This window comes from Fragaria vesca, linkage group LG3 (genome assembly GCF_000184155.1).
Source record: "Fragaria vesca subsp. vesca linkage group LG3, FraVesHawaii_1.0, whole genome shotgun sequence".
In the NCBI taxonomy this organism is placed as follows: Eukaryota; Viridiplantae; Streptophyta; class Magnoliopsida; order Rosales; family Rosaceae; genus Fragaria; species Fragaria vesca.
In genome coordinates this window covers 1,100,486-1,123,118 of record NC_020493.1, presented here as the reverse complement: position 1 = coordinate 1,123,118, position 22,633 = coordinate 1,100,486, and the positions used below count along the sequence as shown (strand labels likewise).

Genomic DNA, 22,633 nt, shown 5'->3' with positions numbered 1-22,633 from the left:
ACTCGGTTCCTTTATGTCACATTCTGATAGAGTCTGACCGACCAAAGTAGGAGAACGTTAGGGTTGTTGGATTCACTACCTGTATCCAAAGTAGGAGAAGGGTTTCGATCCTCTTCTAGTTTCTTTCTGATCACCTGCTCTGCTCAACCATATATAAACCTAACCCGAACTATTCCATGCCAGAATTTTCCAGAACTGTGATGAATCATCTATTCTAGCTATTCCTTGTCGTCGTACGAATCCAAGAGAAAAGTACAAGACGATTCGTTTAACTGTGGCCAAGTCTGAATTAGGCAGGCAGTACAAAACGGGCAACATATGTGTGAGTGAGAAATTGTCACACCAGTACGTACACTGCTACCCATTCAACACGGATTATTGCTTTGACTGTGTGAACGATAAGTCGTCTTGACTTTTGTGAGTCTGGCCAAAAGCCTAGCCTGTGTGATCGAATAAAGAGATCGAGCACTCGATCTATATGCTTTCTTACATACCCTACACACACATATTTCCAAAGTTAGGTTTAATAATTAAACGCATTTCATGATGGGAAATTTAGTGTAAATCTCTCTTACCAATTAGGCTTATATATATTACTAGTAGTGTGTGTTGGTTTCGAACGAACGCATATAACTATATAAGGATCCTACAACTTTAGTTTCAGTGATTCTTGTGGAAGTCTTCGGTAGCTAGTAGTTTACAGTGATGTAAAGCAAGATGCAAAGAAGTTAAAAAAAAAAAACTAATTATTTAACTCAATTGAATTTACATGTACGTTTTCGTAGCTTTTGTCAAATTATATCAAATTGGATGTAACCTCAAAAAATAACATAGTTTGAATTCATTAAATCGTTCTAACAGATTCTTACAGTTACCTTTAAGAACAAAGAACGTTCACGTATGTGCTACCATTTACTGTGCAGAGGTTCCAACATTTTAAAAAATAATAATTTATTGACAAAGATTAGACGATATCAGCTTTTCTGTAGTAGTAATATGTTTGGTGACAGAACACCCATTCTATCCCGAAAAAGATCGCTATAACTGGAAACCCACCGCCCTTATTAAAATTTTTATTGATAATAAAAAAAAATTACACGAGGAAGATGTTCCAACTTCCGACATATGTTCTCTTAAAACTCTCTAAATACCGGAGTCTGAACTGATGATTTTCACTGTAGATTTGGGTGCAATATATCTTAAGCTAAGAATTTGGTGGTAAACTCTTGTGTCACAAGTGTAGACGTGTGGCTATGTGAGGAATTCAGACATCAGAAACAGCCAACCAACCAACTCTGATTCCTTGATCACCAATCGAAGTCTGTTTCAAAATCCACATGTACGTCTCTGTTGTTGAATGTTTGAACGAACCAAACTTGAGAGAGCAGGTGTGAAAAGCCAAGGTGGTTCTCCAAATCACACTATCCCCCTTCATATTTTCAAACCAAAACTCTATATCTCAAAAGAAAAAAAGAAAAAAAGAAAAAAAAAGAAAAAAAGAAAAAAAAACAAAGAACCTTCCTCAACGGACGAGCCAACAACCAACCCCACCAAATTCACTCTTTATTTATAACCCCAGCTCCTCTACCTCTTCAACAAACAACACAAGCAAATTTAACTGCTCCCAAATTCTGATCAAAACACCCCCACTTGGGATTCTCAAGTCCCAACCAAATCCCATGGCAGCCATGCTCAAGCTTCTCATAGCTTTCTGTGCTTTGGTCTCTCTATCTTCCTTCTCAGATGCCCAAACTACATGTTCCAGCTACAATAAGTTCACCAGCAACCGAGTCTTTACTTCCTGCAGCGACCTCCCGTCCCTCAACGCCTTCCTCCACTGGACCTTCAACCAGTCCACCGGGAATCTCAAGATGGCGTACAGGCACACGCCATCCACATCCACCAACTGGGTCGCCTGGGCCATCAACCCGGACCTCACCAAGTCCCAGAAGGCCATGATCGGCGCCCAAGCTCTTGTTGCTATTCCTCAAACCAGCGGGGCTCCCTCACTCCGCATGTCTTCGATCACCGGATACGACACGTCGTTGGCCAACGGGAGCTTGAGTTACGTTGTGACCGACTTGTCGGGTGAGGTTCAGAGCGGAGAGGTGATCATCTACGCCACTTGGACCCTGCCGACGAATACCACGTCGATTCTTCAGGTTTGGCAGGAGGGTCCGGTTGCGAGTGGGACCCCACAAGCACACGCAATTGCTGTGGCTAATCTTAATGCTCAGGGGACTTTGGACTTGCTTTCCGGCACGACTGCCTCTTCCGGTGGAGCCAGCTCCACACTCAAGAAGAAAAACGTAAGTAACTTTGTTGATCCGCTATTATTCAGTGTTGTTGGTTATGTTTCAAGTAGTTTTCGGGTCGAGTTTGCTCTGTTTCCTTGGTTTTTTCCCAAAAGAACGAAACTTTTTGTGAAGATCAATTTGGAAAGAATCAACACATGAATCCAGTGTTGTTATGGTAGTTTTGAGAATTAGAGGTCTTTGAAAGTTATAAGCTTCTAGATCGATGTTCTTTGAATTCATCAGAATTAGTCAAACCTGTTGAACTAAGATGCTTTCTTGCTCTTGGATATTGTTTGAATTGCCTAGCTAATTCGTAGCCACATGAACCAGTGGTATATATTAAGTTGAGATATATATCCCTGTAGAATCAATTAGAATATGACAAGAAAGTAAAAATGTTTGGTGAACTACCTTTGATGTAAATGTGCTGAAGACTTTTAGATGCTGATTAATCTTCATCAGAATTAGTCAAACCTAATTTGTGGGATTTCCTTATGAACAGATTCATGCAGTGCTAAATGTTGTGAGTTGGGGTATCTTGATGCCTTTTGGAGCCATGGTAGCAAGGTACTTGAAGACATTCAAGGCTGCAGACCCGGCATGGTTTTACCTCCACGCCGGTTGCCAGACCTCTGCCTATATTGTTGGTGTTGCTGGATGGGCAACTGGTATTAAACTCGGTAGCGATTCTGCTGGTATCCAATATGACACTCACAGAAACATTGGGATTACTCTCTTCTGCATTGGAACACTTCAGGTACTCTTTAAACACACTAACATGTTGTTTCACAATGTTGTAGTCGTTTTGCTATTAGTCCTCTATGGTTTACTAAGTTGAAAACCTTGAATTTGGATGTAGGTGTTTGCTTTGCTTCTGAGACCCAACAAGGATCACAAGTTCAGATTCTACTGGAATATCTACCATCATGTGACAGGGTATCTTGTCATCACTCTCAGCATTGTCAACATATTCGAAGGATTTGACATCTTGAAACCAGACAAGAAGTGGAAGAATTCATACATTGGCCTCATCATTGCTTTGGCTGTCCAAGCTGCTTTGTTGGAAGCTTACACATGGTATGTTGTAATGAAGAGGAAGAAGGCTGAAAAGGCGCCCCACGGCGTGAATGGTGTCAACGGCTATGGTGCTTAGTGATTGGAGGTTGCAGAACGAATAGAATGGCTTGAGGGGAGGAAGTGGTTTTTCTTTTGTGTGTCTTCCTCCTCTTTCATCTCCCTTCTGCATACACGTTCGTCCACCCTTTTGTATATTTATCGCTCAGATCGTGTTTAGGATACATTTATGTACTGAGGGAGTTCAGGATTTAGAGGCAGAGATTTGATATATTTGTCAGTTACTCTTTACAGTTATTTTTCTCTCCTGCTATATTGATTTGATTTTTCCATTTTACACTTGGTTGCTTAATCTTCGAACTTGATTTTTCCATACACGCTTCTTAACTTCTTCTAACGAGTCTTAAAGGGTTTGAATCATTCTTATTCACCATTACATCTCTTTATGTAATTGCAACATCACATTCACTCACCAAACACCCCTAGATTTCCAAACCTTGGTCAGTCAGTTCATTTGGTTCAACAACTTTGGCATTGACTAAATCAATCTCAAAAGTCTAGTCGCAAAGGTACTTGGTTTTCCAGCGGCATCATAGATAGGAACAAGTCGTTTTGGATATGTTGATGAACAAGTCCTTATGAATGAGATAGGAAGATCAAGAGATAGTATCAACCCAGAAAGTAACTCATTCTTATGAGGAGAGCTCCTTGCATACCGTCCTTGCCTATGGTGTAGTACTTCTCCTCATACTCGGAGCACAAAGCTGAGGATAAATCACTACCCTTGAGGAAGTAACAAGGATAAGGGTCATCCTTATCCCCTATATTCCTATTCCATTTTTGCCATCGTAAACATAGAGAAAGAAAGAAATCAGTGCCTCCGTATCTAGCAATGAACACTCGGCTATAATAGTTCTAGTATTGAAGGAAAGCATTGGCTGTTGGTTGTTAGGGTAATTGCCTCAATAGTAAAAACTATCATGACAGAAACCCTTTTGACATGATTTCAGACACTTCTACACGTTTGAATTACTTAACAAGTTTTAGCCTTTTAGGTGTGCTTGGTAAACTTGTTCAGTTCACTGTTCTGCAAGTCAAGCCTAGGAATAACTCTTCTAATTCAGCAGATATCTTTATGTAATCTAAACATCACCAAATGTCATATGTAGCAAGAACTAGCACATAAAGTGTTGAGGAGTAGATTACCAACCATCTGTCAGCTCAATACTTTCACCAACTAATTGGGCATTGACTCAGCCCTAAATACAATTTCAATATTCTCTTTGCAAAGATGTGAACAAAGCAAGAGATCGGAGCTTGAGAAGAATAAATAACTTAAAAGATTTGATATTGCCATACAAGCCATCTCATTCTGATTCCTGCAAAGCCTTAACAAAGGCATCCTTAAGCAGAGGGTTAGATGCTGCTACTCTTTGCGATGTGATGTCAAAGTCCTTACCGGATCTGATGCAAAAAAGTAAGAATATGTAAACAACCACATGCTGAAGATCATGAGTATGTCGACTACTATCAACTTCCACAGAAAACTATCAACAAGTACGCTTATTTCAAAGATCCATGGTTAGGAAAACAGAAAAAAGAAAGAATGGAACTTAAGTTTGTTACTTACGGGTCATACACAGATCCTCCAGCTTCTGTAACAATCACAGCACCACCTGCCACATCCCTGAGACAAAGGAAAAAACTAAACTCAAACCATTTGCCGCTAAATTTTAACAAGCATAACTTCGAGACAAAAGTTTATACCAAGGACCCCCAAAGCCGAGTTCATAAAAAAGATCAAGCCTCCCACATGCAATCCCACAGAGGTTCAGTGCACAAGAGCCAGTCATCCGGAGCGATCTCACCTGCTCATCAGAGCAACTGATATGAAATTAAGATGACAAGACACTAGTAACGATCATAGTTGGCAAGGTCTAGATTTACCTTGAAAAGCAAGCTATTTAGTCTCCCTGTAGTAGCATCCACAGTTAAATTATCACGTTTTGTTCCAGCCTGCTCTCAGAACAACATGTGATCAGGTAGGTAAACTCACCACATTTATTACATTGTAATTCTAGAGTCAAAAGATTTGAGATATTAGTGAGTACAAGCAGAACAGGTATATAGAAAGATTCCAATTCAACTGCTTGCTTAGTTCAGGTCTAGCTTTAATTCTACTATTCTAGCCTCTTAGATTTAAGGCAAATGGAATTCTGATTGTTTAAGTAAAGCTTATTATTCTCTTAGAATCTACATATTTTGTCTTCAGAGAGAAGGTAATATCTGGGGGTTGGAAAAGCAACAAAATCTACAAAGTCAGGTAAATAATACATGATCATTCATCAACATTCAATTCTGACAAGTATTCACAAACCTCAGTTGCAAGGAGAGACTTCACAAGTTCACTTTGAGATGACACTGCAGTATTTCAAGGCATAAGCATTTGGATGTTAGAGATACATAGGAAATGTCCGCTTTAATTGGGAAGAATCAACCTAATGACCAAAACTCACCTTTTATAGGCTTTTCATTCAGAAATGCACCTCCTCCACGGATACCAGTAAAAAGCTACATAATGAACCGAAAGTTAATACACTTTCCCAGCTAGTAACCTATTACTATTCAGAGTATTTCACTATAAGAATCAATCATTCCAATTTATACTTTTATGCTTCCAAAATAATAGAACTTATGATTAGTCACTTGATCAGATGACCTTTGGGGAGGCATGAATCCTTACCTCATCAATAATTGGATTATAAACAACACCAACTGTTGGAATCTTTCCAATAGTAAGACCAATTGAGACACAGACAAAAGGGAACCTACAATCAATAATATAGGAGAACATAAGCAATGAGAACCAATCTACACGAGAGAAGAAACAATCATCTACAACACAAAAAGTGATATTTACCCATGGACAAAGTTGGTGGTGCCATCCAGGGGATCCACTATCCATGTTGGATCATCAGTCAGCTCCGTTACACCACAAGCAGCAGTAGTTTCTTCCCCAATGAACTAACATTAACACCAACTCAAAAAGTTCAGACAACATAAAACATAGAACACTCTTAAGACAAACAATCATGCAATGTTATTCTGAACACCACACCGAAACTTCGTTGATAGTAGAAAAGAGGGGATAGGGAGTTAATCACCTTATGTGTGGGATACAGCTGCTTGAGATGATTAAATATGAGCTCTTCACACGCCTTATCAGTTTCTGTGACCAAATCCACCTAGAATACACAACAAAAATAGAGGATTATGAGAAAAAAAATAAAACTTCAAAATCAAAACTTTGCTTTGCCCACATTTCAAACCACATTATCTAAGTTCCTCCCTCTATATTAACTCAACTTTCATCATCATTTCAATCATTAAAGAACACATCTTTCTAAGCTCAATGCAGCATTTCAGAATTCTCCACAAAATAAGCAAATTCTATATCTTTAAAGTTGGAATGGTCACAGTAATTTACATTTAGTATCCAAATTGGCCCAACACCAGTTTGATTACAGAGTTGAAAGAAGAAGAGAAAAGACCTGGCCTTTATGCTCCACATGCTTAATCTCGTAGAACCCTTTTCGAATTAGCTGCAACAAATCACATACAAACATATTACCAGATTCTGTTTCAAAAAAGAGTGAAAAAACAAAGAAGCAAAAAAGAGTGAAACTTTGGGACTTGGGAGTGGAACTGACCTGTCCAGCTTTCTTGGCCGCATCAACTGCAGAGGCCAAGAACAGAGCAAGCGAATCTGCAATCCACAAAGAAAACCACATCAACAACAGTTTGCAAGTTAATCAAAAACAAAGAAAACACAGTGATTGAAGGACATGAAGTTTTTCTTGACATAAGAACAGACAGAAATGAAAGGAAAAGGAATGATTGGGTCATACCATTTTCAGCCATTGTTCTTGGGAAATGAGAGAAACAGAGAGAAAGGAAATGCGGTGGTTTTGAGTGGCTTGTAATTTTGTGTGTGAGTGAGCTTTCACGTACCACATGAACCAGAGGCCCAATTAGGACAGACTGCCAGATATATAGGCGCACCTCCTCTTATTGTGCTTATTCGCGTTGTTTCCGGGAAGTTCATGCATTTTGGACACCTTTTTTCTGTCAAGTCCTCGTGGTTTTACCAAATAAAATGTTTGCTCATTTTTGCAAATGATTATTTGGACAAATTAATCACTGGATGTGGAGATGTCTCTACCACAACCCTATGTAATTCACTGATATGGAAGATCCATGGAATATGCCAATATGCTGGACCTGATTACATGTTGGCTGAATTATGGAATTGGAATTGCATTCCCAACTTCCTATACCAGAACCTGATTCCATGTTGGCTGAACATGAACAACTAGTGTCTGTGTTCAACTCGGTAGTCACCGACATCAAACTTTGGTCAATCATTCTTAGATTCAGATTGAAAGTTAACCAAGATTCATATGACGCAAATTTCCGATCCAAATGTGACATGGTGCATGCTGCCATGCTGCATTGTGTTGATGCGACTGCACAACAATACTAGTGATGCTTGAATATCAAATTTGAAATCTTTGATCCAGATGTGGCATGGAGTTTGCACTTTGCACGCATGCGAGTGTACAATATTATATGACAGAGTGATGCTTGAATATAAAATAAATTACAATGCCGCGTGGTTAAAACTTAAAACGTCAGCATCACCAGAGTACATAATGAAAACATTTTCTCAATTTATTTATCTACCTTTTACAATAGTGTGATTGAGATAATAGAAACTACACTCTTGGTAGCATCGTCACGCCAAGAACTATGACAGATCTAAAATTTCACAATAGTACAAACTCCACATATTCCACATACAGGTGAAGTTCATTCTTTTGGTTCCAAGGCAGCAATCTCTCTTACTACTTGAGCTTTGTCTGCCTCAAATTGTTCATCCTCTGCACAAACCATCCGCAAAATGTAAACATGGTGCTCACAACTAATAGTCATAAATCACAATAGTCATAAGAAATGCAAAGTGAAATATGTTACCTACCTTTATCAATTTTAAAATCAGCAAACAGCCGTAGAAGTTTGCTTCTATTTGCAACAAGTATGCCCACAATGTCAGCAGGTTTATTTTGGTTAGCAGCAAATAGCTGTGAACAAGAAAACTTGTCAATGAAAAGAAACAAAGGGGGCCCTGAAAATTAAAAATTCACAATGGGACGATGGACTGAACCTTAAAAACATGAAATGCTTCGATCTGGATGCTCTTGCTTGACTCCTGCAAATAAACCACAGAATTTATCGCAATCAGATTGAGCAATATTTAAGACTAATGTGTCATCACAAACTTGAAGCTCGTATAAAAATATTTTGCAAACATATGGAACGTATTAGCAATAAACAGTTCAGGAGAGTATATCATACTCTGAGAAGATTCATAAGGATCCTCAAATTGTCTCTTGAGCTCACATATCGAGTCATTACAGCTGAGTTCGAACGATCCAGCAAAATATCTCCTAACAGCTGAAATGAATAGAGAAGACTCTTCAGCAAAGATCATTGTCATTCAAATTATAAACGATTAACGAATACCCCACTAGAAAGCTTATTTCAAGAAGATAATCAAAATTCAAAATCATCTAGAAAGAGGTACTTATGACTAAAATAAAAAAAATAATAACTAAGTAAAAAGGGACCCAAAGCCAGTCATCATGATACAAAAAGACACACTGTGAAGTATTTAACATACCTTGACAGCTTGTCGTCTGGTAATGTAATTGGTGGATTCCAACAGCTTTGAGTTATACTCCGCAAAGAACTGGTTGAAGATTGGAGACAACCGAGAACAAGTTGGTGAGGACATAACACAAGCAGCAACATACAGTAATTAAGAAAATCGACAACCAAATTATAAACTTATGAATACTTATATCATTCCTTTTTTTATTCTTATCTTCTACTTCACTTAAAATGCTTCTATTGTAATTATACAATCAACTAGGACCAATATATTTCTTATTGCCCACATGCATATTCTCAATGATGAACACTGTTGAGCATTCCCATGCATGTGTACACCCAAAGAAAGAGAAAACCTTACCCAGTCATAATTCTTGGATAAAAAATCTGCTACTGTAGATTTATGCCTTGTCATGAGTTCCTGCAGAAATATGTTACACGACATCAGAATGATTCTACTGCAACAGTTTAAATACATCATAAACCAATAATTGCAGCATTTCAAAGAGCTACAAGATTAAACAGAGAACCAGTGTAAGATTTCCTACATGCAGACAAGACATGTTTTCAAACAAAATATGCAGGTTTTCCAGCCATTTCAAAGAGCTACGATATTAAACAGAGAAGAAGTGAAAGATTTCCTACATGCAGACAAGACATGTTTTCAAACATAATATGCAGTTTAACCAGCTGGCTGGAAAACCTGCACTAAACAAGCATGCATGCATCATTTCACAGAGAGTCGGTTGGTTTAGTCAACATAAGAAGCCTGAAGAACAAAGATGTATCATTCATTCAATATAAGAAGCCTGAAGAACAAAGATGTATCATTCATACAAAACGCTTTTAAGATTAACCAACCTTAAAAGTTGCAGCAGCATCTGCTGCAATATCGAAATTTGGAAGCTGTATGTAGTCAAAGAACTTCTTCATGTGTTGAGATTCCAAAACATATCTGCAATCAAACCCAAAAGTTCAATTCGCTAGATTTTATGAGATAATATAAATAAGCTACACTTTGGGTGGATCAAGCTCTGAGATTAAAGTCCAATGATCCAAAAAATAAACGATTCCTGATGAATCAAGTCCAGGAGTTAACAAAATCAGCCACACAGACAAATCAGGAGCGAATTGATGAATCAAGTTCACTTTGCTCACCTAGCAACACTTTGGTGGCGTATGCACTCTCTCAGCATTGCACCATAATGTAAAGCCATGTCTGTGTCTCCATACCTAGTAATAAGTGGAATTATATAATTAGATGACAAGCGCTATAAATTCAATTAAGACATACTTTGTAAAACCATAAATTGCACCCTGAAAGAAACTGCACCACTTCTTTCATAACAATCAAATCTTCATAACAAGAGAACAACTTAGGACAATCTGAAGATTCATTTGAAGAGTACATAACCATTACAATGATTCCCTCCTAATAAGCCACAAAACTTTCTGAATGAAATATAACTGAGAACCAAAAGGCTCAAAATATTTATACTTTCTGATTGAAAAACTTAAAAGAATCATGAAAACCAAACCAGGAATGTTAAGGGAAACATATTTTCACAACCACTCAATCAACAGCTTAAATATCCCATTGAAAAAGCAAGAACAAAAGTTCTATATGCACTCATAACAGAAAAGAACCTATAACTGATCTTTCGTTGAACTTCACCGAACTTAGCTGTTAAGAAGTAATCAAACTGAATCCAACGTATGTAGCTTAATGATTGAAAAGAAAATTCTTTCCTATTGTTATTCAGAAACGTAATATGCACTACTGAAAATCAGCATCATAGACAATTTATTTAATGGGACAGGTGCAAAAGTATCCAAAATCTTTTGCAATAGAGGCTCACCCTTGGATCAAAACATCCATTAGATCAATGTTTGCTTCCAAGTAATCGGATGCAATCAACTTGGAGTGAACCTGTTGCCTCTGTAGATTGGCAACAACTTGAGTGGCATCTTTCCTTGCCTACATCACAATCCCATCCCATATCAAGCACACACCACTGAATTCAAAAACAGGGGCACAGACCAAAAACAAGGCTTTGAATGCTTACCTCCAAGTTCAGTTTCGGAAGACACGTAATCAGAAGACGGAGCGTGTCCTCCCTGAAAAACTCCTGCGTCAATTGCGCACAAGCTTCCGAAACAGGCTCCGACTCACTGTTCCCATACAGAATGCACTTCAACTCCCTAATGTTTTTAGACAGCTCTGCCATCTGTGCAACACAATCTCATAAGTTTATGATCGAAACCGCTCGAATTTGAATGCAAACATAACCGCAAAACCAAACAAAACAAGTTTGGTTTCAGCAAGCTGCTCCAATCGAATCGGATCCCGATTGTAACACAATCCAATGGATAAGGGATCTCATACCTTTTCCTCACGCTTGCTCTCGCGGGAATCGGTACCGCCACGCTGCGCATAGATGAGGAGATCGCGGGTTTGGCGCACCACGTCGGCCGGCGTGCGGGGCTTAGACTTGAAGAGACCCTTCATCCTCTGGCTCTGGCTGGAGGTGCTGCTCTGGCTGAGGCTGCGAATAAGCTGCTGAGATATATGCTGCCGCGGCGGCGATGGAGGAGAGAGCCCCGACTCCGGCCTCGAGGCTCTCCAATGCCTGCTCTGTTTGGACGCACAGATTCCTATTGTGTCTTTTGTCTTGTGTTGGTTTTTGTGTTGCCAAAGGCTCGTAGGGGTTAGTTATTAATCTCTCTTTTTCTTCTTCCCCTACAAATTTTGCCCGACACCAACTTTAGCATCACACCTCGATCAATATTGGTTTATATTACTGTAGAGGATAATATCGATCATATTATTTTTTATCTGTTTGTGGTATCCTAACCGACCAAACCGACCAGTCTTCACGAGTGGTAGTTCATATTCGCCTCAAACTAGAAAACCTACCTTGGATTGATTTGTTAGCATCAAACATATCATTTGAAAAACTTCTTGATCTGTGTATTGACTATCGTTAATTGAATTACAGGTTGATTTGTACTAATTTGTATTAAGCCGCGTAATGCTTGATATGACTTTGTATCGGCCACTAAACTTTACTCTTTTTATTTTCATCACCGTTTACTCTTTTTATTTTCATGACCGTTATATTTTATGTTTCGTCATTTATATTCTACTTATAATATAACTCATTCGACCTTAAGTTAATTGTTTTGGAGTTGATCGAGATGGAGTTTCGCTTTGGATTAGCTAGCTCCATATTCTACTTAGTTAGCTCCATATCACCTCTAACTCTCTAAGCCCTACTCAACGTTATGTAGGTAAATGTGTTGAGTTGCAATCTTCCTAATGTATTTCTTTAGTTGTGATCAATATTTTTGCAACACTAGTGATTATGTGAATTATTTCAATAATGGAGATAAAAATGGCAAGTCTAAGTCACTTGGGCATTCTTCTCCACTAAATCAGAGGCCTAATGCATCTAATAATCGGATTTGATAGAACCAACGAAAGTGAAAGCCACTATGGTTTCCTTACTTAGCTGTCAATGTGGATCATCAGCCTCTCCTTTTTGGTGTCTATCATATCATTCATTGTCGAAGCGATAAAGTATGAATGTATAGTTTGTGTGGAACGTAGCCACTACTAGAAGTTGTATACCCATTTTGCATCTTACTACAAGTAGCATTGCTGTGCTGTTCAAATTCACATGCCTCCATCCCTCGATGCTTTGCAGCCTAATCTCCCTACCAAACACATCACTTCATTCACGCACATCCATGCCCTTATTTTCTTCTTTCCTTTCGGCTTTAACACGCACCTTTCTTTTGGGGCCTCAGGTCGATCCCCTAGAGCTTTGTCCCAAGGTCTCCATGAGTACACATTTCATACCCATTAGAAAAGCGCCCAAGCATAAAGATCCCACCAGTATCTTACAACACAAACAAGTTCAAGAGCAAGAACAACAGCAACCAAAAGAACTACTAGGTACAACAACAATAACAACAACATTTGCTACATTTGCTTCAGGGAGTATCCACATAAATACTTTCCAGTTCATCTTTGGTTTTGGGAGAAGGAGATGAAGTTGATGGCATAAGGGTAAGTTCCATTGAAGTGGCATCAACAGAAGCGAGGTCCCTAGTGCCCATGATCTTTTCCCCAACATTAGGAGGAGCAGGTCGGAAGAGCTCGTCAATCTTCATTTTATCAAGCAGAACACTCACAACTTGAGACATTGTAGGCCTCACACTTGGTGCTATATTGGTGCACTTCACTGCTAATTGCAAGATGGTCAAGGCTTGTTTTGTATCAACTCCCTGCAAAGTTTTATCAATCATGTCCTCTAGTCTTCCTCTTTCATGGTTTTCATTAGCCTGCACATAAGTATGAAACCAAGATTAGCACATATCTACTATGTGTTTTCTGACACTATAAATTACTTCACTCTTCATATCAGTTGATCATAACAGATTTGGGTTGAGGACATGAAATCAAGACATGATCCTGAGACACGTTTGCTTACCTTGTCTACAAGAACCTCAGTTCCATGGTGTGATTTGATCACATTTTTTTTCCAACAAACAATTTCTAGTAGGATCACCCCAAAGCTGTAAACATCGCCTTTATTGGAAAATTTTCCATGAAAATACTCGGGTGCTGTATATCCTCTGCAGCAAGCCAGCAACAACACGTAATATTCTGTGAGCATATTCTATATGGATGGGAAGCTAGTTGCTCACATATAATCTTTCTGGAAAAATAAGAAATAAATACTGTGGGTAAGAGCTCTCTCTTTTCAGCCGGCCTGGCATTTATACTTACTGTAGAACATCGCTTTTGATGACCTTGAATTGATCCTCCTCAACATAAAGATGTGCCAATCCAAAATCTGATATCTTTGGATTGAGATCTCCATCAAGAAGAATATTAACAGCTTTAATATTCATATGAGCAATATTTAGTTTCCTGTGCTCGTGTAGATACTCCAAACCCCTTGCTATTCCCAAGCACATTTTGAATCTAGTATCCCAAGTAAATTTCAATGATCTAGTATTTGAGTCGCCTACAATCACACACGAATTTGTCAGATTATTTCTTACGGTTTAAGAATGCATCACCATGCATGCATAAAGTATATGCCGCCATCTAGCTGTTGTAAGAACATATTGATTAGTAAGAAGAACTTTGCAATATATGTGGAAGCATGACAATGTTCAGTATTGGCACTTGAAAGGAAAGAGAAGAAAGAGAGCCATCATCAAATGACAAAGTTTTACGCCATATAAGTAGAGTAAATACATTACCAGTGGTCAAGGCATCTTCCAGGGATCCATTTTCCATGTATTCATAAACAAGAATCTGGAGGTCTTTCTCAATATGATAATCAAATAGTTTAATGAGATTCTCATGTTCCAATTCATACAGCCATTTGATTTCCTTTTTCAATTTTTGGATATTTTCTTTAAAATGAGAGGAAAGTTTCTTCACAGCTACAGTTGTTTTAACCTGACCCAGTAGTTCTGCCTGCATCAACACCATACACTAGTGTTCATAACTGAAGAAATAAATAGACAGGAAAACTCAAATTTCAACCACAGTTCTATAGCATAAGAAGAATTAAAAGTTTTACCTTATAAACTTTCTCAAGACTGCCAGTACCAATTTTATTTTTGTCGCTAAACTTTCCAGTAGCATCTATTAATTCTTTGAGCGTGACATGTTTGTCTTGAATCTCTTCCCCTTTTTTTTCTTCACCTACTTTTATTTCTGTTCGAACCAAACGTCAAGTAGATATGCTAATCAGAAAACTTTAGAAGGATAGATGTATTCTATCTCCTGGTTCTTTATATACTAAAGCAGCATATTATTAAATGTAGCTTGGATATAGACTCACTTGGTGAGCTTCTGCTTCTCAACCAGACCATCCAAGCAAAAGCCAACAAAAGCAGCACAGCAAAGGTTGAACCAATCCCTATCAGTGTAATATGCAAGGGATGTAGTTTCTGATCATGAACTTTGAATTCTGAAACCGATGGACGAGAGTAAGTGACAGAAATAAAATGTTTCACCACATAGCAGTTAATACTCAGGTAATGAACTTGGAACAAAAGAAAAAAAAAAAACATAAAACGTGAAGAAAAACCTTATTACCAGGAGTCACGGCAATAGCTGATATTAGAGGTCCATTCAAAGCAGGTCCGTCCACTCCAATAGACCCCTTGCCATCCCAGTACAAGTGGATCTTCAATAGAGGATTAGTTTTATTTACCACAGCTGTGAAACTTCTGGTAATTGGTTTATCTGGACCTCCTGCCTGCTCTTCAATGTTAAAATCACGTTTAATCTTGTCATCCTGCAGTGGTAATTTGATGCCCTTCCTTACAAAATATCCAGCCACAGGTAAATTATATTGAATGTGATGACAAAAGTAGAAGAAAATTGTTACCTGAATATATATATCGAATGCGCGCTTCCTCAAGCTGGTATAATCTGTATCGTCAGTGTAGAAAATTTCAGCAAACTTGAGCGTCACATTATATTTTCCTTCACGTAGACAGAAAGCATAGTACTTGAGAGATACAGGGGAAAGACGAGCTCTGTCATACAAAGGTGCCTCAGCAATAGAAACTCCACATGTCATGTTCTTAATATAACTGGTATTTCCTTCCAAAAAGCCTCCAGAACCAGAAGAGCTATAAGCCCAGTTTTTGTTTGGACTTGTGAAGAAGCTTGATGTGTCGTTATCTTGCTCGTAAGTTTCTCCATTGACAGTTGTTTCTCCACCACCGCAGTTGATAAACAAAGAATGGTCTGCAGGAAGCATTATTGTGAAAAGATCAGAAATGAACAGAGTTGGAAGAACATAGTTGAGTTTCATCTCTACAGTAGACAAGCCTACTTCTGAAAAGATCAAATATTATGAAATGGTTATTGGTTCATATATTGTATATATATAAGATATAGTAAGTTCTTTTTGATTTCTTGACATTTCATTATTCCTTGTGTACTTGCATTGGTAATTATATTTATTTTTTTGCGTGATGATTATGTACTGTTCGTTATCAGAATGATTATAACTTTGATCATTCCAAAGATCACAGTCCCATAATTTAAATAAAGGCGGTAGAATGGCACTTCTGAAGAATAAACTTACATTTTTGTTCCTTTCCCAGACAGTTTGTATTCATCATCATTTCTAATGGATCCCTCCTAAGAGTAATTACAGGTATATTAGAATAAGCTCTGAGCTTTTTCTTCTCTTCTTGCATTTTGACAAATTGAACAGACAAAAAATAATACATACATTTGAGTGGTTGCAGAGTTGCGGCAGCAAGCGAACAAGTTCCTGACCAGGAGATAACTCTTCTTAATAACATTTTATGTACAAACAAATTGAAGTACAAATATAAAAAATTTACTAAAAAGGAATAAAATAATAGTTGCCAATACTCACAATTCCTTGTTTCTTGGTACTCCAGATTCCAGTGCTGTAAAATTATTGAATGATAGATCTCTAAAAGAGTAACAATATAAACACAATCAAATTTTTTAGAGAGAAATATAGAGTGCAACAATATTAAGCTTATTCAAACAGTCATGAAAAGCTGAGTATGCGAGTCTGTCATTGTTTTCAGAGATTAGAATATGAAAGCATACATCCTAGTTTTCACTGTCCAAAAGATCCAAGCAGGTATCGTCCCATTAAGCATATTTGTGGAAAAAGACCTGAACAACATATTGACTATAGATGAATATATATGTAATAACAAGTCAGGCTTGCAACTAAATTCATATGATCAATGGTATTCACTTACATGTAAAGTATATCTGATTTCATGTACTCTGGGAGTTCACCAGTTAAGTTGTTGAAACTCAAGTCTCTGCAAAACAAAAACAAAAATGGAGCTTCATGAACGTTTGAATATTTGATCAGCCATGGTCTTAATAGTTAATAACTGACTAATCCTAAGGCAAAAGGTCGAGAAACTCAACGTTATTATTCACATAAAATTCATATCATGAGATTGATTATGCTGTTAAGCTAAAAGGGCAGACAAGCATAAGTAAGCAGGAGTACAAGAGTACAAGACATTACTTACTTCAAAGTTAAAACACTAAAAACTGCCCGCATAACTATAGATATTACCTTATGGCAACTGATAGTTTAACATGTTTCTGAATTATTCATGTATGCCATATGCATTCCGACAACTTAAGCAGGATCAACATCCTAAAGTTGTTGTAAACAATTGTATATCTCTATGTATATTTTGCCTCGTCTCAAATTATGTGTATTTTGTGCCCAAAATCATGAAATGGCCAGGTCATGTCATAATTACTGAGCTCCTTTACCACTAATCTATGTTACATGGTTGATGTTTTTTGAAACCACTGCGGAAGTATAATGTGGAGATTAGCTCTACTTAGCAATCAGCGCCAAAGATATACATATTTGTGTTTGCTATTCCAGATGGTAGTGTCACCTATTGCTACAGTGGAGGCTGGGAGCTAATAAACTGCCATAAAGGTGCTTTGTGGTGATAGAAGGCACTGGTGGTGCATCAAGCTAGATGATCTAATTTTCTTTCAATGGATAATAGATCAATATCGATCCTTAATGGGACAACTCAAAGAAAGGAAGAGAAATAGAAAACGAACAGGTGAAGTAAGGTAAAATTACAGGTAATTTAGAGATGTCATTTGATCACCAATGTATTTGGGGATGGAACCATGGATTGAACAGTTCCTCAGTATCCTGCAGAAACCACGCATATGAAGAGTTCAGAATAACGTAAGGGTAGACTACAGGTACATGATTGTCTAAGAGTTTAATGACGAAAAATCTAAAGTTTCTAAGTTTATTTGCATACAGCAAACCACTCACAGAGAAACATATTTGGTATTGGTAATCTTTGATGGTAACTCGAAAGTAGCATCTTCCAGGTCACTTATATGCCTGCAGAGAAACCATTACCTTAACAATCAATCAATAGAGGAACTTGGCACTTCACAGAAGGAAATACTGTCTCCGATTATTTGTATCTAAATTAAGTGAAAAGTAGTCAGATAAAGAAACATAAATCAAGTGAAGAGAGGGAGGATCCAGATGAGCTTGGGCCGGACTTGAGATCGACTACACTTACAGATGCTCAAGGTCCGGCAAATTGAATACTTCTTTAGTCACTTTCCCTTTAAAATTGTTTCCCAGGAGTAACCTGTGAAAAAATGATAAAAGACTAAATGGCTATATAATTCATACATTTTACAAATGTTGATAACTCGATGCAAGAAACGACGTAAACTCAAATGTTATAAGTTATAACTTACTAGCACAATAGGTAACTTACAGAACTTCGATCTTAGTCCATCTCTTTATGATGGCAACAGGTAATGGACCAGAGATATAATTCCCCGATATAATACTACGTTGAGGAAACAGAATACTCGTAAAAAATCTCAATCGGATTAGATAACATGTAGAAATTGACGAGACTTGGAGAAGCCTAATGAACACCTACAAAGCTTCTAGGCTTGTAAGTTCTCCATAACTTTCTGGAAATGCACCAGTCAAGGAGTTGGCTGCGGCCAAGCTGCATCAACAAAGACAATCCTATACTGTCACTTTCAATTTCTATTGTTCCAGATCCTGATGAACTTTTGGCACAAAGAGCTGTTTATAAGGGAAAGAAGGGGAAACAGAACTTACAAGTAAGTGAGGTTCTTCAATTCTCCAATTTCGGGAAGCGGACCGGTGAGCTGGTTCTCAGATATATCCCTTGCAAAAAGGAAAAAGATAAAGACTTGTGAGGACGATTGTCCAAAGACTATATTATTGTGTTTGCAATATAGTAAGAGATTTAAGGTGGTTCTCAGTAGAGTGAGCAGAAAACGAACAAAGAAATAAGATTGACGAGCTTTCCCAAGTCATCAGGAATTGAGCCTGATAACTTATTAAACCGGAGCTCCCTGCAAATTAATCCCAGACAAATTAGGAGATCGATGGCAGCAATTCAAAGAAGAGACATTAGACATGCATGAAATCATGTACTCACAGCATCTCAAGTTTCACCAGTAAACCCAAGGTTGGTGGTATAGTGCCCTCCAGCAAGTTGCGGTGTAGATCTCTATTTTCACATGGTAACTATGTACATCAGCACACTGTTGGTACCAGGTAAATTTGGTTAACTTGACAGACTTACAGGAAACGAAGATTTCGCAAGCTCCCCAAGTCTGGTATTGAGCCGGTCAGTTGATTCCGTGATAGATCCCTAAACATGAAGAAACCATAAAGAAGAAAAATGTAGGGACAAGATGGTAATTGCGAAGACAACTTTTATTGAGAACTAGAGAAAATAAAATGGATTGATGGTATGATTTTGAATAATTCAAATGCTACAACAAATGTATCATGAGTTGTAACCACAACCTCCTTTACTTCCCACTAGATAGACCAAATGATACACAACGTTATACAATCCTTCTTTCCTTCTTGTAATAAATTTGTTTTGTAAGAAAAGTAAAATTTGCACTTCATGTTTTATAATCCACAATTCTTTTTTTTTTTTGTTCTTTAACTTAACTTTTTTTCTTTTTGAATACAAAAACTAAAATGATAGCTCTTTTGTTGTAACTATTAATGAAACCACATAATACCAGAGGGGAGACATAGTGCCTACACCCTATAATAGTTTTTTTTTTTAAACAATATAAAGATACTATGTGAAATATTTAAGATATACGCTTACAAATATTCGAGATCATACAAGTCTCCCAATGCAGCTGGTATTGGGCCTTGAAGCTTGCTGTTGGATAGGTCCCTGTGGATACATCAAAGCACCAAAGATTAATGGGCATGACGTATTTAGTTACTTAAATAAATAAATCCAATACCATATTAATTGTCTAACATATGTAGGGTTGTAAGTCGTCTCGAGCCGCTCGTGTTCGACTCGTGTCCGGCTTGATTTTTAGCTTGTTCGGCTCGTGCTCGTAAGATAAATAAGTCGAGTTTGAGCTCAATATTAAGCCCGACAAAAAAACAAGCCGAGTTTGAGTAAAAATGTATTCGACTCGTTTAGCTCGTGGGTAGCTCGTATTTTTCATTATGTTATAAATAAATAGGTAAAATATATTTTTTTATAATTTTTTTTATTACCTTCCTATTTAATTGGTGAGAATATGAAAATTTTAAATAAAATGTATTACAAGCAACTGACAAATAATCTCTTTAAAATGACAAAAGTCGATCACGATATAAGGACTATATATATATATCATCAGCGGGAATAATATTCAAATAATCCAATTAATATATGTTGGAGAGACAGAAAGATCTTACAGATCCGTCAAGTACCGAAGAGCACCCACTTCTTCTGGTATAACTGCAGTTAAACCTGATTTGTACAAGGAACTGCATTCCACCAGGCACCAATACTGAAGTTGTTATAAACACTTCAATAATTATATACACATGAATATTCAACATTTTCACTGCAACTAGTATAAGAAAATGAGCGTACGTATATTTCCATCATAAAAGTATGAACTGATATTAATTCTAATTCAAGTTAATGAAGGAATCTGACTTTTCGATTCAACTTGGATTCATGTTTCTTGGATTTGTTTTGATTGCTTATAAGTTATAACTGTTGGATTGAGTACAATCTAAAACTGTCACCAGTGGCGCAGCGGCGTAGCCATAGTGAGGCAAGAGGGTTCAATTGAACCCTCTGACATTTCAACTGAAGATTGTTAAGCTATGATTGGTTGGGGCAATATTATACTTTGAAACAATATTTACCCCCATTCTAACTTGATTTGGACAAGACTCCACCATGCGACAAAAACTATCCCCATGATTTTTATTTGTTAATATTTTCATTACCTATCCCTTGAGTTTTCTCCTATCTCAATTGTTACTTACGGCTATATATACATATGTTTATACAATTTATTTGTCTCTTGTTGTTTTCTCTGAATCGTTGCTTACTGTAATTTTGTTAAATAAAAAGTAATTTGCGAAACTGAGTGAAAGACATATTGATGAATGATAACATGATCATATCAAGAAAGATATATTTGATGGTGTTATAATAAAACCATCATGAAAAGATTCAACATATGAACAATTATGGTGAACAATTATATGAACAATTGTATTGGCATGATTACAATTGATTTAGTGGTGTTACGTAATTTGTTCATTTCAAGTATTGATGTAATAACTAGTACATTTTTATGTTAAATTAGTATCCTTGTTTAAACTCTGACCCTCCTAGTCATGGTTTATGGCTACGTCACTGGCCATCACGTCATCCTTACTCAATTTAATGGTTATAAAAAATTCAAGCAACATGCATCTAAATAGAGAAATTGAATCTCGAATAGAGTCCGTATATAGATACGTACATGCTTCTGATATGGCATTCCGTGTTTTGCTTGTAGGAACAATTACATCTGATTGAAATACCGTTAGTGGGGATAGGAAGCGTGCAATATGTTCTAGTTATATTCGACGGTGAATCTACCCCCAACTTGAATATAACGTCTGTGAGAGTAGACACTGCCAAGATATATGCATATATTTCAGTAAAACAATTAACTCGTTCTCGTCTAAAATTTGCAGAGAAGCAAATATCAACTTCAAACTCAGCAATTAAGCCAGCTAATAATATCCATCACCCAAATAATTATGTTAATTAGGAAGATAATAATATTAGATAGTCCTTACCTTCATTCTGTGGGAGTAGTGGCTCCACTGTAGTAGTGGTGCCATTTGCAGCCGGCTGTACTGCATCAGCTCTAGCCTGGAATTTGAGTTGAGTTCCAAGGTGCTGCCAGAAAAGAAAATTAAGGTAGAAGAAGAGCTTCGTAAGCATTACTCTGTGGGAAGGTTTGCTCATTTTCCCTTTTGCTAGCTGACGAGTACTCGGACTGATGATTTGCTTCATCCACATTCTCCCGCTCACTACTTATACAATTTCAGATACACCCTCTAGGATGTTGTCCTTGTCCCACACTCCCACAACAAAAGTAATTAAGTAAAAGAGTTTTTTTCACCAACAGTCCCTCAACTCTGGTGTACCTACCAATGTGATACCTCAACTCTTAATCGTACCAATGTGATACCCAGACTCTAGTATTGCTACCAATGTGATACCTCAACTCTTAATCGTACCAATGTGATACCCAGACTCTAGTATTGCTATCATTGAAGTACTTCCGTCAGTTTTTTTCAACTTCTCCGTCATCTTGGTGACGTGGCAAGTACGTGAGGCCCACAAAGAGGGTTAAAAGACAAAATTAACCCCATCTGAGAGGAGCAATGTTTTTCCCGCCCTTTACCTTGAGAAAGACACCCAACAATTCCATCATGGAACAGTATTTATGTTGATCTGTCATGATTTTTGCTTGTAAGAACTAATGGTACTTAAACATGTATTTGAATTTCGTTAAGTTATGTGTTTCTATATTCTTATGAGATTGTGGAAATGAGATGTTCCATATAAATTTCTATATTTATTCTGTTAGTTTAACAAGTGCTAGGGTAAAAATAGAA

At 37.4% G+C, this 22,633-nt stretch overlaps 5 protein-coding genes across 5 annotated transcripts; 1 reads left to right on the top strand and 4 right to left on the bottom strand.

Moving 5' to 3' along the window:
* Positions 1 to 1,561: 1,561 nt before the first annotated feature.
* Positions 1,562 to 3,709, top strand: LOC101293854. Its single transcript, XM_004293328.1, has 3 exons — positions 1,562 to 2,309; positions 2,800 to 3,054; positions 3,157 to 3,709. Exons 1-3 carry the CDS (start codon positions 1,680 to 1,682, stop codon positions 3,448 to 3,450), a joined length of 1,179 nt encoding a protein of 392 aa, XP_004293376.1. The 5' UTR covers positions 1,562 to 1,679; the 3' UTR covers positions 3,451 to 3,709.
* A 770-nt stretch (positions 3,710 to 4,479) lies between these two features.
* LOC101293560 (inositol monophosphatase 3-like) lies at positions 4,480 to 7,487 on the bottom strand. Its single transcript, XM_004293327.1, has 12 exons — positions 7,280 to 7,487; positions 7,082 to 7,137; positions 6,923 to 6,973; positions 6,536 to 6,616; positions 6,292 to 6,395; positions 6,115 to 6,199; positions 5,888 to 5,942; positions 5,749 to 5,792; positions 5,319 to 5,387; positions 5,139 to 5,239; positions 5,002 to 5,058; positions 4,480 to 4,835 (listed from the first exon to the last, which is right to left on the bottom strand). Exons 1-12 carry the CDS (start codon positions 7,290 to 7,292, stop codon positions 4,739 to 4,741), a joined length of 813 nt encoding a protein of 270 aa, XP_004293375.1. The 5' UTR covers positions 7,293 to 7,487; the 3' UTR covers positions 4,480 to 4,738.
* Positions 7,488 to 7,912: 425 nt separating this feature from the next.
* LOC101293270 (putative MO25-like protein At5g47540-like) lies at positions 7,913 to 11,861 on the bottom strand. The gene is made up of 11 exons (XM_004293326.1): positions 11,488 to 11,861; positions 11,168 to 11,329; positions 10,961 to 11,079; positions 10,260 to 10,334; positions 9,963 to 10,056; positions 9,463 to 9,522; positions 9,112 to 9,180; positions 8,787 to 8,885; positions 8,596 to 8,640; positions 8,410 to 8,512; positions 7,913 to 8,311 (listed from the first exon to the last, which is right to left on the bottom strand). Exons 1-11 carry the CDS (start codon positions 11,608 to 11,610, stop codon positions 8,241 to 8,243), a joined length of 1,020 nt encoding a protein of 339 aa, XP_004293374.1. The 5' UTR covers positions 11,611 to 11,861; the 3' UTR covers positions 7,913 to 8,240.
* Positions 11,862 to 12,691: 830 nt separating this feature from the next.
* Positions 12,692 to 19,157, bottom strand: LOC101292972 (probable LRR receptor-like serine/threonine-protein kinase At1g53430-like). Its single transcript, XM_004293325.1, has 21 exons — positions 19,128 to 19,157; positions 18,970 to 19,041; positions 18,782 to 18,850; positions 18,594 to 18,665; positions 18,423 to 18,497; positions 18,219 to 18,290; positions 17,960 to 18,031; positions 17,756 to 17,830; positions 16,890 to 16,955; positions 16,732 to 16,800; positions 16,529 to 16,588; positions 16,379 to 16,420; positions 16,229 to 16,284; positions 15,521 to 15,885; positions 15,226 to 15,427; positions 14,969 to 15,097; positions 14,705 to 14,841; positions 14,379 to 14,598; positions 13,897 to 14,137; positions 13,598 to 13,742; positions 12,692 to 13,448 (listed from the first exon to the last, which is right to left on the bottom strand). The coding sequence occupies exons 1-21, from the start codon at positions 19,130 to 19,132 to the stop codon at positions 13,098 to 13,100; spliced, it is 2,595 nt and encodes an 864-aa protein (XP_004293373.1). The 5' UTR covers positions 19,133 to 19,157; the 3' UTR covers positions 12,692 to 13,097.
* A 113-nt stretch (positions 19,158 to 19,270) lies between these two features.
* LOC101312712 (leucine-rich repeat receptor protein kinase EXS-like) lies at positions 19,271 to 22,031 on the bottom strand. The gene is made up of 5 exons (XM_004295268.1): positions 21,806 to 22,031; positions 21,484 to 21,637; positions 20,414 to 20,485; positions 19,821 to 19,892; positions 19,271 to 19,343 (listed from the first exon to the last, which is right to left on the bottom strand). Exons 1-5 carry the CDS (start codon positions 22,029 to 22,031, stop codon positions 19,271 to 19,273), a joined length of 597 nt encoding a protein of 198 aa, XP_004295316.1.
* Positions 22,032 to 22,633: the final 602 nt, after the last annotated feature.